General features: G+C 35.1%; 1 protein-coding gene across 1 annotated transcript; it reads left to right on the forward strand.

The window, feature by feature from the left end:
- Positions 1 to 1,662: 1,662 nt before the first annotated feature.
- Positions 1,663 to 12,393, forward strand: ggt5b (gamma-glutamyltransferase 5b). Its single transcript, XM_026220177.1, has 12 exons — positions 1,663 to 1,898; positions 6,259 to 6,386; positions 6,770 to 6,865; positions 7,934 to 8,129; positions 8,766 to 8,923; positions 9,039 to 9,185; positions 9,279 to 9,409; positions 9,827 to 10,008; positions 10,184 to 10,275; positions 10,366 to 10,472; positions 11,363 to 11,473; positions 11,689 to 12,393. The coding sequence occupies exons 1-12, from the start codon at positions 1,738 to 1,740 to the stop codon at positions 11,839 to 11,841; spliced, it is 1,662 nt and encodes a 553-aa protein (XP_026075962.1). The 5' UTR covers positions 1,663 to 1,737; the 3' UTR covers positions 11,842 to 12,393.
- The last annotated feature ends 3,568 nt before the right edge of the window (positions 12,394 to 15,961 follow it).

The raw sequence follows: 15,961 nt of genomic DNA on the forward strand, positions 1-15,961 counted from the left end.
CACAACTTGCATTCCTCTGTATGGGGTGAAAGAGGTTCACACAATGTAAAAACTCATGCTATTAATGTTTTCTCGATAAATGGAAGTAAAAACATATTTCTTCACTTTTACATTATGCTTATGACTTAAAGACTTTCCAAGGAAGTAGCAGGAAAGCATCTGTGTAGACAAAAAAAATACAGGAAATAGTTAAAAATCTTTCTGAATTCATTCAATTCAGTGTGTCTTCTCTATCAACTGCTGTTTATTTCTCCAGGTTAAAAAAGAAAGGACTCAAAGGTCCTTGCGGACTTGTGACAAACTCTTGCCAGTATTTGTTTTTCTAATCAAACTCACCTAACAACTTTTAATGTTATGGTTGTCATCTTTCAAGATAGATAAGTAGATTGTGGTGAGTTGACTGAAGTAAGTTCACAGACTCTTCTTGCCAAATATGAGTGCAGAATGAGAAACCGTTGAGATGAAATTCTAAGGGAGATGAATCAAAGATTACAGGAAACTTTCTAACGAATCACACTTCCATAACTGAGACATTAAAGATAGAAAGTTTCTAATAGGCTATTAACTTACTATTTCTAAAGTTTGATAGCAAATTTATGTTATTCTTAACATTATTTGTTAACAATCTCTAATGGAATAAAAACTGATAAATCTGAATTCAGAAAGAGATTTATTACCAAGTATGTTACACAAGGAAATTGACTTGAGGGCAGGAGTTTCCATTGCAGAGGAAAGTACGGAAATAGTGCAAATCTATTACAGAAATGAAGAGAGGTTGAATATAACTTTAAGGATAAACAGAAAATTAAATAATGCACTGTACAGAAGTAGCCTATAAATAAACCATGTAATTGTTTAATGAATGTACAGATATGTTCAAGTGTGCATTTCGCAAATGTAAAATGTTCAAATTATATGCATAAATATGTCAGTTACGATGGACAGTGTACAGTTATGAATATTTTAATTGTTAAGGCTGAATATATCCTGAACGATTAAAACAGTAGGTAAACAAATAAACATTACCCAGCGAGGTGCAAATACAAACGTCATTTTTAATTCATTATTATATTTAGTTGGTACTGACTTAATTCGAGAGTTGAAAACAACAAAAAAGAAAATAATAATAATAATAATAAGACAGAACTCAGCACAAATCATATTTTAGATGTCAACGACAGTGTCCCGTACTCGAGTTTCTTCTAAAGCTTGACATGTATTTATGTACTGTGGTATTTATTTAGTGAAATACATAGTTCTGACTAAATTCTAAATTGATAATCGCTCAGGAAGTTGTAGGCCTAAACAAGATAAATATATTGCACGTGCGTCACCGCATATTCGCGAATTCCACTGACGACCACAAAAATATTAACTGTGTTTTTTCCCACCTGAATAATGAAACATAGTAAGTGTAATTTTTTTTTTAACTTTTTAAAACCATAGCCGCAGTTTTATAATAAGGGGCTTCATAAAAGTCACAGTAGCCTAACTCTCGTCTCTCTTTACTTGTTTCATGGACCCTTTCGAATGGCATTTTGTGTTCTTCTTTCACACTTCACTGTGCAGTTACTGTACTCTCTCAAGTAAGTTTATGAACTACCGTAACCTTTTCGGTTTTGTGTAAACCCGACCTAAAGTTACTGAGTCGCGCGACTCTTCTCCGCCCCCTTCACTCAAAGTCAGTGAGCAGCGCGCGCGTCTCATTCTACCTGCTGAACGCGCGCTGCTCACAGCATGGCTAAATCTCAGTCGAGACGCTGCTGCTTCTGCATACTCGCTTTAGTGTGCCTTGTTGTAATTATCTGCCTTTGCATCATTTTAACTACCAAACCGAAATGCGCGTTCACGCACGGCGCTGTTTCCGCGGACTCTGCCAGGTGCTCCAACATCGGCAGGTAAGACATACGCGTTATGCTAATTAATATCTGAACCACATGCATGGGAAATATTATATTGAAGTAACACTGACTTTTAGTTCTGTGCAACACAGCTGTATTACAAGTTAAGAGAGTAAAACTGCCTGTCAATAAAATAGTGTAATATAAAGACCTAATGTTATAAGTATTTCAAACAGTGATTAACAATAAATAACATAACAACGTAGATAGACAATCAGTTTAAGAGATTAGATAATGCAGCGTTGCACAGATGGTGATGCACTTGAGTTTTGGATACACTTGTACTGATAGATCTTATAGATTTAGAATTATAGATTTAGAATAACTAGAATTATGACGTGATATAATTATGACATGACAATTACCAAAAAGGAGACTGTAAAATGAGCCTGTCCAGACAACAATATATAGTGGTTGTTGACATTTGATCACTGACATTCTGTGTTAAATGTTTTCTGCAACCATTTAAACCTGTCTGAGTGATGCTGTACCATATGTAAGATCTTTTGTTCTGAGCACTGATTAAACTAACAAGAGCCATTGCACTATGACAGCCAAGACCTCCTGCCAGTCAAAACTGGATCAACCAGCTTCACAGAGCCCTGTGGAGAAGTCATGCTCTTAGAATGGCACATTTTTTTGTCCCACGTCCATGTTTCCTGCAGTTTGTGCCAAACATACAGAGCATTTCCTTGTTCACTTTTTTGACCGCATTCCAAGAACTTGGCTTTGGTGTTGCATCTGTGATCACAATTTAACCTGCTCTTAAAGGATACAGAGAGAAGTTAAGTCTATCCTGGATAGAGGACGCATTGTCCTCTTTTGGATTAATTTCATGAGATGCTTGGAACTCATTTGACAATTTATTTTCAAATAAATAACATCTGAATGTGAAAGAAGTAAAGGGAATTCCGTTTCCACAGACACCCTAGTTAGGCACAAACACTGCCTGTCACATCAATATCCAAAAGAGGTTGATTCTAAAAGAGCTTTTTTCATGTCTGGCATGATTTTAATGCTGGCATGCACAGTCCTTGACGGAGTTTAATTAAAGCTGTTAATCTGTATTCAACCCCTACAGGGATAAAGGGTCACACTTTATTTTAGGGTCCAATTCTCACTATTAACTAACCATTAACTATGACTTTTGCCTCAATTAACTCCTTATGTGCTGGTTATTAATAGTTTATAAGGTAGTTGTTAAGTTTAGGGTATTGGGTAGGATTATGGATGTCATGCATTATATGTACTTTATAAGCACTAATAAACAGCCAATATGTTAATAATAGACATGCTAATTAGCAACTAGTTATTAGTGTGAATTGGACCCTATACTAAAGTGTTACCCTCTGACAAATTGCTTATGGTCCTTTATTGTAAGTCACATTGACAATACTAGAAGTTCAGATAAATTTTTGACCTGAAATTGTTAAATGTAGTAACTGCGAATGAAAGTAGATAAAAATAGTACAATAAAACATCTAAAGAAAGCATCTTATAAACTGGCAAAGCAAGTGCAAAGCTTGCCATGGTCTACACTTTATCCGGTAACACTTTAGTATAGGGTCCAATTCACACTAATAACTAGTTGCTAATTAGCATGTCTATTATTAACATATTGGCTGTTTATTAGTGCTTATAAAGTACATATAATGCATGACATCCATAATCCTACCCAATACCCTAAACTTAACAACTACCTTATAAACTATTAATAACCAGCACATAAGGAGTTAATTGAGGCAAAAGTCATAGTTAATGGTTAGTTAATAGTGAGAATTGGACCCTAAAATAAAGTGTGACCAAAAAAAGTGTTTTATTTATTTTTTTACTTGTGGAAGAGGTTAGTCTTCTTGTTGAAAGTTGTGATAGTGACAGTAAATCAGAGGTGCGTTTCCCAAAAGCATCGTTTGCCAATTATGGTCGCAAGTTCCATCATTACCAACAACAATCTGGAGTTTCTTAAAGCAAAGTTTAAAAGCTCTTGGGTACATGCTGTACAATTGCAGCTTATTGGACCAGTGAGGAACAGGGAGGTTCTGGAACAACAAGACTCCTCTTGTGCAGACCATAACTGGCATTTGTAGGAGTGACGTTTGCTTTCCGTATGTTCTCTTTTCTCTCTAGGGCAGATGACTTAGGTATTAAAGGGAAATTTGTTATTTCTTTTATATGGGAATTTCCTTTCTTACCTCTTTTGTTGTTTTGTTGCTGCTGTATAACATTACCACTTTAGCACTGTAACACTGATCTGATCTTTAATCTCAATTTTCAAATTTAACAACCCTGAATTGATGTCTTCTTAACAGCTTTGTTGACTTCAAAAATGCACATACCTTCACAATCTGATAATATGGTTTAAAGGATCATTTATTATCATGAATATGAGTATACATCATTATTTGATTGATGGCCATTGTTGTGTCACTTCACACTGATATAAAGCCTGTGGTATTCTAAAAGAAGTATTCTTATGTTTCACCCGTTTGATTTGTTGCATCACTGCCTTTGAAATATCTCACATTTCCTTTTATCAGTTCAGGACATCCTGTAACATGATTGAGATCATCCTTTGTGATGTATTACCCTTTTATCCCAAAATATTTGCTGCGTGTAGAGACACACAAACCCCTATAGTGCTTAAAATACAAGATATTACTGATAACTGAAACACTGATCTTGGAAAAAGCTAAAATTTTTAGGATTCAGTGCAATTGTGCATGTGTGTGTGTGTGTGTCTGTGTGTGTGTGAAGGCTGGAACTCCTCAAGGTCATTGAGAAGTATCACTTTCTCCTCTGGCTCAGACTTGCCTCAAGATCCTCATTTTTCATATTGACGCAAACACAAAGAAACAGTGATTTATTCACAGCAAATGTGTTCGTGAATTTGTCACACACCCCCAAAACCCTGTGTATAATGTTGTTAAAAAACCAACAACACTTCATTCATTAATTCATTCAACTTTATTTCCAGACTCAAGGTCCATCAGCAAAAACACAGAATACACTCTTAAAAATTAATGTGCTTAACGATACCATATACTGTACATCAAATTTTTAAATTAAGCCAGAAAATATTGTACTATTGCCTTACAGAATAGAGCACGTGCACTGATCCACCTTTAGCAGGATCCTCATACAATCATTGAGACCTGAAACTTACATAGTCTCTTTTTTTTAAACTCAGCCCACAAGGGAGCAGTGTAAAAATATATATGATATGCTCTAAAAGGTTTAGCTTTACCTTATCAGAACACATATAAAGTTTTCTCACCTATATATTTGCTTGAGCATATAACATACGATGCTGCCTAATACATATCTTCTTCGTCATCATCATCACTCATTTCATTGTTAATTATAATGCCCAAATATTTCATTTCCATACATATATTTAATACTTGCGCTGATAAATAGGAATCTGGGAAATTAAAATCTCTGTTTTTTTGGGTTCTGCATATCATGGCACCACTCTTTTTAGTACTATATTGCACGTCATATCTAATCCCATAATCAGAGCAGATATTTAGCAGCTGTTGAAATATCATGAGCATTCCTATAGTGATTGACTATGGTATTACCAAGCATACATCCAGTCTTACAGTCAATAACAACAAAAACAGTCTCACAATTTATTCAAATAGACATTATAAAGGGCTGGTGAAAGTAGACCTCCTTGCAGCACTCCACTTACTTATTCTAAATTAATCTTTACGCAAAATTACTACACTTTATATGCATACTTCGATTAGTGTACCATCAATATGTCAAAATTCTAAACATACTATTAAATATGCCCCTTTGCCTTAGTTTACTGAACAACTGTTGATGATTAACTCAATCAAAAATCTGATTAAATTATTAACTATTGTGCATCAGTCCCTCTCCCCTATGCTGTCACTGACTGGCAGGGCAGGCCAGGGCATTTCTATAACCTGCATATACAGTTCAAGTGCATTCAGCCTTAAGATAGTTGGACAATGTTTCAGCATTAAGATCTGGTGAGATTTTGGTAGAAAACACACGTACCAGATTCATTCATACCAAACTTATGTTCCATCTTGCCCCTGTACCAATAATAGGCTTAGACGTCCACATAATTCCCCCTGCATTTGCAGTGTTTCACCACCAGGCTCCATTCTTCGGCCGCCATAGACCTCCAGACCCACATCACTTTCCACAGTGGGGGAACCTGCTGTTTCTCCCTTTTAGCTATTTTAATGCTCAGACAGTGAATCCAAACCATATCCTCCTTTATAACCTGTGTCTAGTCACCTCTCCTCTGAACACTGCTATCAATGATCGCATTAGCGTGTGTAGATCTTCGGGTGTCTTAGCGGGTGTCTTCTGTTCACAGGGACATGTTGCTTGAGGGGGGCTCAGCGGTGGACGCAGCCATCGCAGCTCTGCTCTGCACTAGTTTGGTCAACCCACAGAGCATGGGCTTGGGTGGAGGGGCCATCTTTACCATTATGGACAAAACAGGTATGTTTATGCATTGTAGTTGCATTAAAAAACACTATACAAGTAAATGGAAATTTGAATATTATTGTTTTTTGTGTTGTCTTGTGATTGAGGTGATGCAAAGTCTCATTTCGAACTAACATCTCTATTCTCCCCATTACATGAGCAGTTCAGAACACGTCATTCACTTTATTTTGACTTTGAATTATAACTTTTCAAGGGTAATCCAGCACAGCTATATGAGTTCTAGAGATTTTTGCGGAAAGCTAGACTTACCTGTTAGTTTATTGTTTAAACAGTGTTCTTTAAAGAGACTAAGAAAAATATACATGACATAAATAAAGAGGGTAGATAATAACACTGTTTTGGAAAATCAAATCCTTATAAAAGTCCTGTTTTTCAAGGCAAAGTGAAAATCATCAGCTCAAGAGAAACCGTCCCAAAAGATGTCCAAGCGGATCTGCTGAATAAGTGTCCGAAAACCACTCCATTAGCTCCAGGTAAAGTTTTTTTCACAGGAAAGCAGGTTCAATTATCCTTCATTAGCCTCTCATTTAGACAGGAAGTAAAAATCACCCAAAAGTGCATCCAAACGTTACATCACAAACCCCAGATTATTTTCTTTCTTCCATTGCAGTTTAACTTTATAAATCACCATTCACTTTTCTGGTATGAAAAACCAGCTTGGAAATTCTGCTTTTCAGTTTCACGGAAGAATGAAAATAATAAGTTGCATGTGTAAACAATGACACATATTTCTGGATTAAACATGTCATTTGGAAATACAGTATAGAAAATACAATGGAACATTGTGTGTAGAAATGGGGAATTCTGTCTTAAGGGGAATTATGTGCCTAAGTGGACTTGTTTAGCTTGTTTCTAATTCTTAATCTACTTCCTGGACAGTTAAAATGTCATTTTGACTGATGATAGTCACTATTGCCAAACATTTTTACCCAGAATGCCAGAGCTAAATTCTGCTGTTGACAATTTTTTTTGTAGTTTTCTAAATGTTCACATGCTGTCCATGCACAAAATTGGAACTTTTTTCTTACTAATCAAAATAGATAAATAAGCTATTATTTATGTAATTTGGAAAAGGACGAAACTCACTGTGTTTTTCTTCGTAATGCAATAACTGACAACAAAATTTAAGTTTTTCTTTAAAGGGCTTTTCTTAATTTTATTTCAGACCAGTATGACTCAATTTGATTTTCCTTATTGTTCAGACTTAATAGTGATTTAGATAGATGCCTAACCATAATATTAAACATTGGCCCATAACCGACTAGCAACACCCTGACAAACAGTGCTAATTTTGCACAGGCAAACTTAATTTAGAGCTTCAGAAAAATACAAAATCAAGTTTAAATTTATATTTTCCAAAAAATGTAACAATAGCATTTGTTAATGCATTTATTTAACAAAATAAAATCAGTAAAAACAGTATTATAGTGAAATGTTATTACAATAAAAAAAATTGGTATTTATTTTATTCCTGTGATGCAAATCAGAATTTTCCAAAATGATTGACTGTTTTATGCTTTATCTGTCCATGCGCCTCACAGGAAGTCACTGGATAGGTGTACCAGGAGAACTCCGTGGCTACGAAAGGGCTCATCAGTTGTATGGAAAGCTGCCCTGGGCCAAACTATTCGCGCCCTCTATCAAGCTGGCACGAGAGGGCTTCCCCATGCCACCCTACCTCGCTTATTTCTTGCAGGAAAAATTAATCAAAATGCTGATTGAAGGCACTGAACTCAGGTAATGTATCTCCTCCAAACAAACACATACACACTCTGTTTGTTATGACTGTCATCTCAATGCATTAGTTTATTTAAGGGCACAAGTATGATGAACTTTGACGCGCATTCCTGACAATCAGTGTCAAAGAAGTAGGTTATGACTTCGCCGCAGGCAAACCTCAGGAAATAAGACCTCTTTTATTGTTGTGTAATAAGAATCTTTCTGCTGCATGAATCAAAGTAGCATTGAGACGGTCTCTAGATGTCTATTAAATACCATTTGTGTAAATCACAATTTGCTAAATGACAATGTGACTCACGAAATGTGTTTACAATTTTACTGTATTTCTGCTCAAAGTAATGCAGCTCTGGTGAGCATTAGAGGCTTATTTCAAAAACGTTATTATTTAAACATATATAAATTAGATAAATAATAAATATTATATAAACATATGTCAGTGTTTCAATCAAAACATTTTTTGTATTTAAATATTTTAATTTCATTTATTGATGTATTTTTTCACTATTATTATTTTAGGGTGAAATATGAGCCAAACATGTTCTTGGCAAGTTTCATCACATTTTGTTTCACCTGGCTGCATGTTACTTGAGTCACTTTCTGTCATGGTTTTATAATTTTTTTTTTTACTTTTAGTGAACTGTTTTACACGGACAAGACAGCTCGTCAACTAAGGGACACCCTCAAGTTCCCTCAGCTGGCAGAAACCATGGAAACTATCGCCACAGAAGGAGCCGATGCCTTTTACACTGGAAAAATCGCCGAGGACTTAATCCAGGATGTACAACATAGAAGTACTGTTTGTATACACATGGCTGTCGCTGTAATCAGAACAGATGTAGTACTTCTGAAATACACCGTGGTTTGGCAGGTGTTCTTGTTTACACAGTTCACCTTTGGTTTTTCCAGATGGAATGTTATCGTTAGAAGATCTGAGAACTTTTCAGGTCAGAGTCAGTGACGCGTGGTCAGTCCAACTAGGGGAATACAAGATGCACTTCCCTCCTCCACCGGCAGGGGGAGCGATCCTCAGCTTTATCCTCAAACTAATGCATGGTAAGAGCAGATCACAAAAGATAAAAACAACTATGCAGCTATACTGACTCAGTTCTTACTAATAAATATTAAACCTCCCTTTGTTTTTCCCAGGGTTCGGGCTTTCTCCAGCCTCCAACCAAGGAGACCAGAAAACCCTGACTTTGCATCGGTTCCTTGAGGCGGTTAAGTTTGCCAATGGACAAAAGCACAACCTCAAAGACCCCAAGTTTGACTCTACAAATGTATGCATACAACTTCATTTAACATATTGTGGTACTTGGGCTGATGTTAAATCAAAATGACATGATTTTCCGTCTGGAACATTCCTTTAAAAACATTAACACAACAGCAGAGTTTCTCATGTGCTTCGTTTTGTTATATTTGCTATTTTTGGCAGAAGTCAGCATAATATCACTAGACATCAATTGTAGGGTTTGAGTAAATACTATTGAAGGCCGGATGTTATTTCTCATAAAGGCCACACAAATTCAAGCAATATTTGTTAACGCAGCATGCATATGAAAATATTAGATTTAATTTAGCAACGATCTAAATAATTCCACGCCTGGCAAATGATGACCAGACTAAATTGAATACATTTGTCTGGGAAGATTTTATACTAGATTTAATCCTGTTTTTCTCATGCTCCGTGAACTCAGATGACGTACATCACAGATGAGAAGTTCATTAAGTACATCAAGGCTTTGATCACTGACGGCTCCACACACAACGCCTCTTACTACAACTTCACGCCGTCAGTGGACAGTGTTGGCACCACGCATGTTTCAGTGATGGCAGCAGATGGCAGTGCCGTGTCAGTCACCAGCACCATCAACCACATGTGAGACACATTTACAAACATATGCTCAGCAGTTTACAAATCCTAGAATCCTAGTAGAAATTGTGTTTCAAAATTGAAAAGGGATAGTATTTTAATATACGTACTGTATGTGTGTGTGTGTATGAATTCTGTTGAGATTTATAAAAACGTATAATTTTATATCTTCTGTCTTCAGGTTTGGGTCAACTGTTTACTCTCCTAAAACTGGTATCATCCTCAACAACGAGCTAGCTGACTTCTGCGGCCGAGCAGATTCTGTCACACCAAGTGAAGATCCTTCTCCAAATATATATTTTTAGATTTTGCATGTTTTGAAACTTCTTGTCACCTTATTGTCTGTTTTTTTTTTCTCTCCAGAGGAGCAGCCTCCCTCCTCCATGGCTCCTACCATCCTGCAGTCCCAGGAGAAGACTCTGGTGATTGGTGGATCAGGAGGAAGTTACATCACCACAGCTATGGCCCTGGTGAGACGAACTCAACTTGAAATTAAACAAGTTATTAGTTATGTCAATGTTCTGCCTATGTTTGTGAACTACACAGCTCACAAAAATACATCTACTGCATTTACTCACAGTATTCATCTACAACTAATTTAGTTATTGTAATAACTGCTGAAATTATTTTATTTCCCAACGTTTTTATAAGTCTAAAACGGTACGGTTCTCCACTAAAATACTCAGAATCCAGTCAGTATTGACTTTAAAATCATATTTTTGTTTAGGTGATTGCATATACAGTATCTTCCAGTAATTTTTTTTTTACTTGAGCTATACATTTTCTGATAGTCTGATAGTCACATATGAAATATTTCATATGTGCACAAAAATGATTGCCTGTGGTCGTCAACATCATCCCACAGAACAGTACAGAAATATCCTGTTGAAAATAACCTAATTCAGTTTAATTATTTTATTTACATTTTTATCAAAGCATTTTCATCATCTATTTTAATCATCTATTTCAACTATTATTTTGATTGAATTTTAATTTCCAACATAATGTGCATTTTCACTTTTTATAGCATATCCATGTAGTTACTGTCTATAAAAGGTTTTTGTAATCTTTTATCGAAATATAATAACTTGCTCTACCTCTTCTCCTTGAGTATCGAGTTTCACCCTGAAAAAGTGTCAATATTGACCATAAAAAATATATTTTTAAAGCAATTTCAGGAATTTTCCAATAAACACAATATAAACACATATTGTGTATAAACACATTTCATATGTGCACTAAACTATGCATTAAAAACGATTGTCTATGGTATTCGTCAACATGCCACAGATGCAAAACAGAGATATCCAGCTGAAAATAACAAATCTTCTTTCTTTTCCTGTTTCTTTTCCTATTTCAGTCTATTATGAACCACTTGTGGTTTGGGATGAACCTTAAAAAATCTATCAGTGAAAAAATAGTATTTGTGAGCTCCAGCAACGATGTCCTTTTTGAGGATGGATACATCGAAGTAAGTCCTTTGGAATGTAGACCCTCTCTAACATGATGATGTCACCATGAATCACAGTCCCATAATTGCATGTTGTTAGTTTGGCTGAACTGATTGTAATTGCTCTTACTTTCTCTTGAAATGCCCCCCGTCACTGGTTCTTAATCATCATTTTATAAAACAGTTAATCATATTGACTTGTAAGTAGTAACATTTGGTTCTTTTATTCTTCTCAGTCAGCTATCGAGGCAATGAAAGCAATTGGACACAATGTGATGGAAAAAAACATTTACCCATTTTTAAATGTGGTCAACGGTATCTCGAAAGAAGGCCAGTGCATCAGTGCCGTATCTGACGTCAGGAAGCTCGGCGAGTCGGCGGCATACTGACCCTGCGTCTGTTTGTGCTGTCAGCTGTTAGAGATTGGTGTGGTGATTCATCAGGACCAGGAGGAAGTGAGGGGGGAAACAAAGGGTCAGCACTCGCTTTCAGCAACACCTGTAGACACCATAAAGTCAAACACAGGATGATTTGCACAATTATGTGCATTTAGCCGTCAATTTCCATTTTTTGGACTCTTAAAAACAAGAGTTACTGTAAGATTTGAGTACAAATAAATATGCTTTTTGTGTCAGGGAGACCGGGGCTAGTTGTCACACTGAGGAAGTTGTCACAAGGGTTGCATCCCAAAAACACAGGGATTTATTCAGGAAAGAATCAACTATCTAATGAAGGTAGATCATACATTTCTATTTTAAAAAATAAAATAAAAAAAGGTTGAGTTGGAATATAGTTTGCAAGAGCGCGATTAGAAACACAACAGAGTGAGCACATGTATTTTCTTGTTTGATTGGTGTGATGACGTTTAATATTCCCGATAACATCTGTAGTCTCATTTAACCACTTGTTAGTCACTGCCTTTTTCAAGACAAGTTCAAGTTAAAAAAAAAAATCACAGGTGCCCTTTAAGTGAATTTCGTATCCTCATAGAAAAAAAAAAAAAAAAAAAAAAAAAAAATATATATATATATATATATATATATATATATATATATATATATATATTGAGAGAGAGAGAGAGAAACAACAACACAGACTTCAAGACAATAGAACTGGAAATTCTAAAATGTGTTTTAAACCTTGTTTTGTAGCCCATAAAAATACATCATCCCAACAGCACTTTTTATGTTTGCCAGAATATTAGCATGATATTTTTCTATAACCTTTTTGCTTATCATATTTTTGTTTAGTGGGGGGTGGGGTGACTGTTGTTATTTTGTTTTGTGTTTGTGTGTGTGTGCGTGCGTGCGTGCGTGTGTGTGTGTGTGTGGGTGGGTGTGTGTGTGTGTGTGTGTGTGTGTGTGACCTTTTTTAAAAATTATGGACTGTATTTTTTTCTGGCCAGTAATCATGGAGTTGTTAATTAGCTTTTTTTGTAGCCAAATCCATGTGCAAAAACTGTCAGCAAACACATTTTCAGGTTTTGTACAAAGAAGCACTTAACATCATCCAGCACTGTTTCCTATAAGAGCGAGTAACTTGAGGTCAGTGTTTTTTATGCACAAGTATATTACTGAATCTATTCCATTTTTAAAGTTGTTACTGTAAATGTTGTTTTATTAAAAAAATCGAAATGTGAATGTCAACAAACTAAATGAGACACTGCAATCATGAAATTACTTTAGCAGTTATTGTTTTACTTTTACTTTTTTATTTGTTTCGTATGCACTTTTTATATTTTCCATAATTTTATTTTTATAAACAATGTTTTTTAATAGCATACATTGGTTGAACTTAAATCAGAAATATGTTCTACTTTTCAACTATTTTATATAGTTTACTGTAGCTGTTGACGTTGCTGTTGATTTAGCATATTCACCATATCCCATTATGCACCAGAGGACTACAGAAGTGTATTTTTCATTTCATAGGCTACGTCACAATAAATAATTTCTAATGTCTTTGAAATGAGTCTTTTATTTTACTTTTATTCTCAAAGAAAATGGTTGATGTTTCAGCTTTACCCCCTAGCTCTTGCTGTCCAGGCACAAACTCAAATGTGACCGTGCATAAATCATGAAGATGGGAGAAGTTATAGTCCACAAAGCGTAATTTGATTAAATTCAGTTGTATGTGTGTTCTTAGTGAGCTGAATGCAAACGGCTTTCCCTGGGAGGGAAGAGATATGCATTATTAAAGCATGCAAATGATCCTCATTCATGAAACTCCCACTATGAAGCAGGAGGCACATTGAGGGAAGAATTCGTTCCTCTTGTTCTCGATACTCGAGTTAATCACGAATCATAATTCTTACCTCATTTTTGTTGTTTCTTGCTCAAAACAGTCACAAACATAGTTTTTCTTCAGCGTTTTCCATCCTCTGTGAAATAACGGTACGTGTCCACACTGCCGCGAAAAACTCCCGCTTAAAACGCTCTATGGATGACGTTGCCGCTTTGGGGGCGTCTACAACATGTATTTACAGCGAGTCGATGATTTTAGTACACTCGCGGTCAACAAATTCAGCTACCCCAGCATATACACACACCCTTTCAGCTAAAAAGATGCAAACTTGAATTTCATATTTTCTTGAAATTATTCCAGCCAGTCTAGCAATAGTAGCCCAGTCAGAAAAAGAGTCTGTGAGGAATTTTAGAAAAGTGCTTGTATTACAGCTGAAGAGACATCTTTATTGAATAAATAAATACATGATTTAGGATTTTTATACAGTGACTGCTATTGAAAAGCCTGTATACCCAACACAGCCATGTTTTAATTGATGCTAAATTCAATACAGTGTTTAATCTTACTAAGGTCTTTGAAAGTACACAAAACTAATTTAAAAATAGTAATATATAAAAATGTGACGTAAGTGCAATAATTTATTGCCCAAGTTTCCCCAAAACTAGTTCAGCTCTTGGGTCGCTGTATGTTAATGTACTCAGGTGACATCACAACTAGTTTGATAAAGTTAAGGTGAGGCTAGCGTAATTCGAATTGGCACAATATAGGGTTAAAACATTTCTTGACATTGATTTCATAACAGGTTGAAGAAAGCTACTTGGTTTGAAAGTGACTTCGCTGTGAACTGTGAGCATCATTCATAATTACATCTGTTGATATCAATAATAGACAATGGATCTTTTTTGGTTACATTTAGGCTGAGGTGATTAACATTTACTCAATATTATTTGCCATAACCTTGCAATTTGTTGACTGGATGTGAATGTGGTGGACACAAGCTGTCCTCAACTGCCATGAAATCATTAGCAGACCAGTGTCTGAACCTACAGTCTGGGGCTGTGAAGTCTCAAGCTGTTCCACCTCAAAAATTAGACTAAAAGTCTGGGCTGTACTCTGGGCTAAATGGTGGTGCCATGTGACAGGGCTTTATTGTCAGCCCCTAGGGAGGGCTAGGAACAGTGAAAGAGCCTGACCTTTTCCTAGCAGCACGAACCCAACAGCTCTCAAAGCCACCTGACGGAAAGAGACACCCCCAAAAAGCACAAGACAAAACTAAAGTATTGGCAAATGAAGAAGCATGGACTCAAAACATGTCTGTGTACTTGTGCAGAGTTTGCTCTATGAAAACATGATCTAAACAGACTTCACAACATGACCTTTAATAACAGCTTTAAGCCGCTATAATAATGATAAGCTTTGAACTTCTGTTTAAAGTGCAAATCAGCTTTCCTTTCTGGAGCACAGAGGCTGAAACATCCCGTGTCTGGCATCAAAACTGTGAGTTATTGAAATAAATGGGACACACAGGCCACAAAAATTGAGACATTTTAGCATTTGATATATGTAAAGATAAAGCTTACCAATTTATGTGTTTTTATCGGTTTGACCAAGGTATTATTAGTGTCTGGATGCTAATAGCATCACGTACTGGTTAGCATAAGAATTAGCATCTGCAGGTATACCGCTTCCAAAATACTTAACGGGCACACACAGTATTCTGAACCTTTGTAGCATATTTTTATTTGTATAATGTATAATTTTTGTAAGTTATTTTTTTCAACATGTATTTTTTTGAATCCACAATATGTGTGTGTGTGTGTATGTGTGTGTGTATATATATATATATATATATATATATATATATATATATATATATATATATATATATATATATATATATATATATATATATTATTATTATTATTATTATTTTTTTTTTTTTTTACAAATTAAATTAAATCACAAATATTTTATTTTATTTCATTCTTACATGTTTTTGGTTTGGAACACATTACTTTTAATTATATATATATATATATATATATATATATATATATATATATATATATATATATATATATATATATATATATATATATATATAAAATTATATAATATAATTATATATAAGGGGGTTTATCAGTAATTTTAATAATTAATTTTGCTAGTTCAGTTTCGGTAATAACAAATAATAATTATGCACTAATTGTTAGCTAAATAACTACATTGTTTTATACATAGTATATTTTTTTGACTTGAATAATT

Source organism: Carassius auratus, chromosome 35 (genome assembly GCF_003368295.1).
Source record: "Carassius auratus strain Wakin chromosome 35, ASM336829v1, whole genome shotgun sequence".
NCBI classification, from domain to species: domain Eukaryota; kingdom Metazoa; phylum Chordata; class Actinopteri; order Cypriniformes; family Cyprinidae; genus Carassius; species Carassius auratus.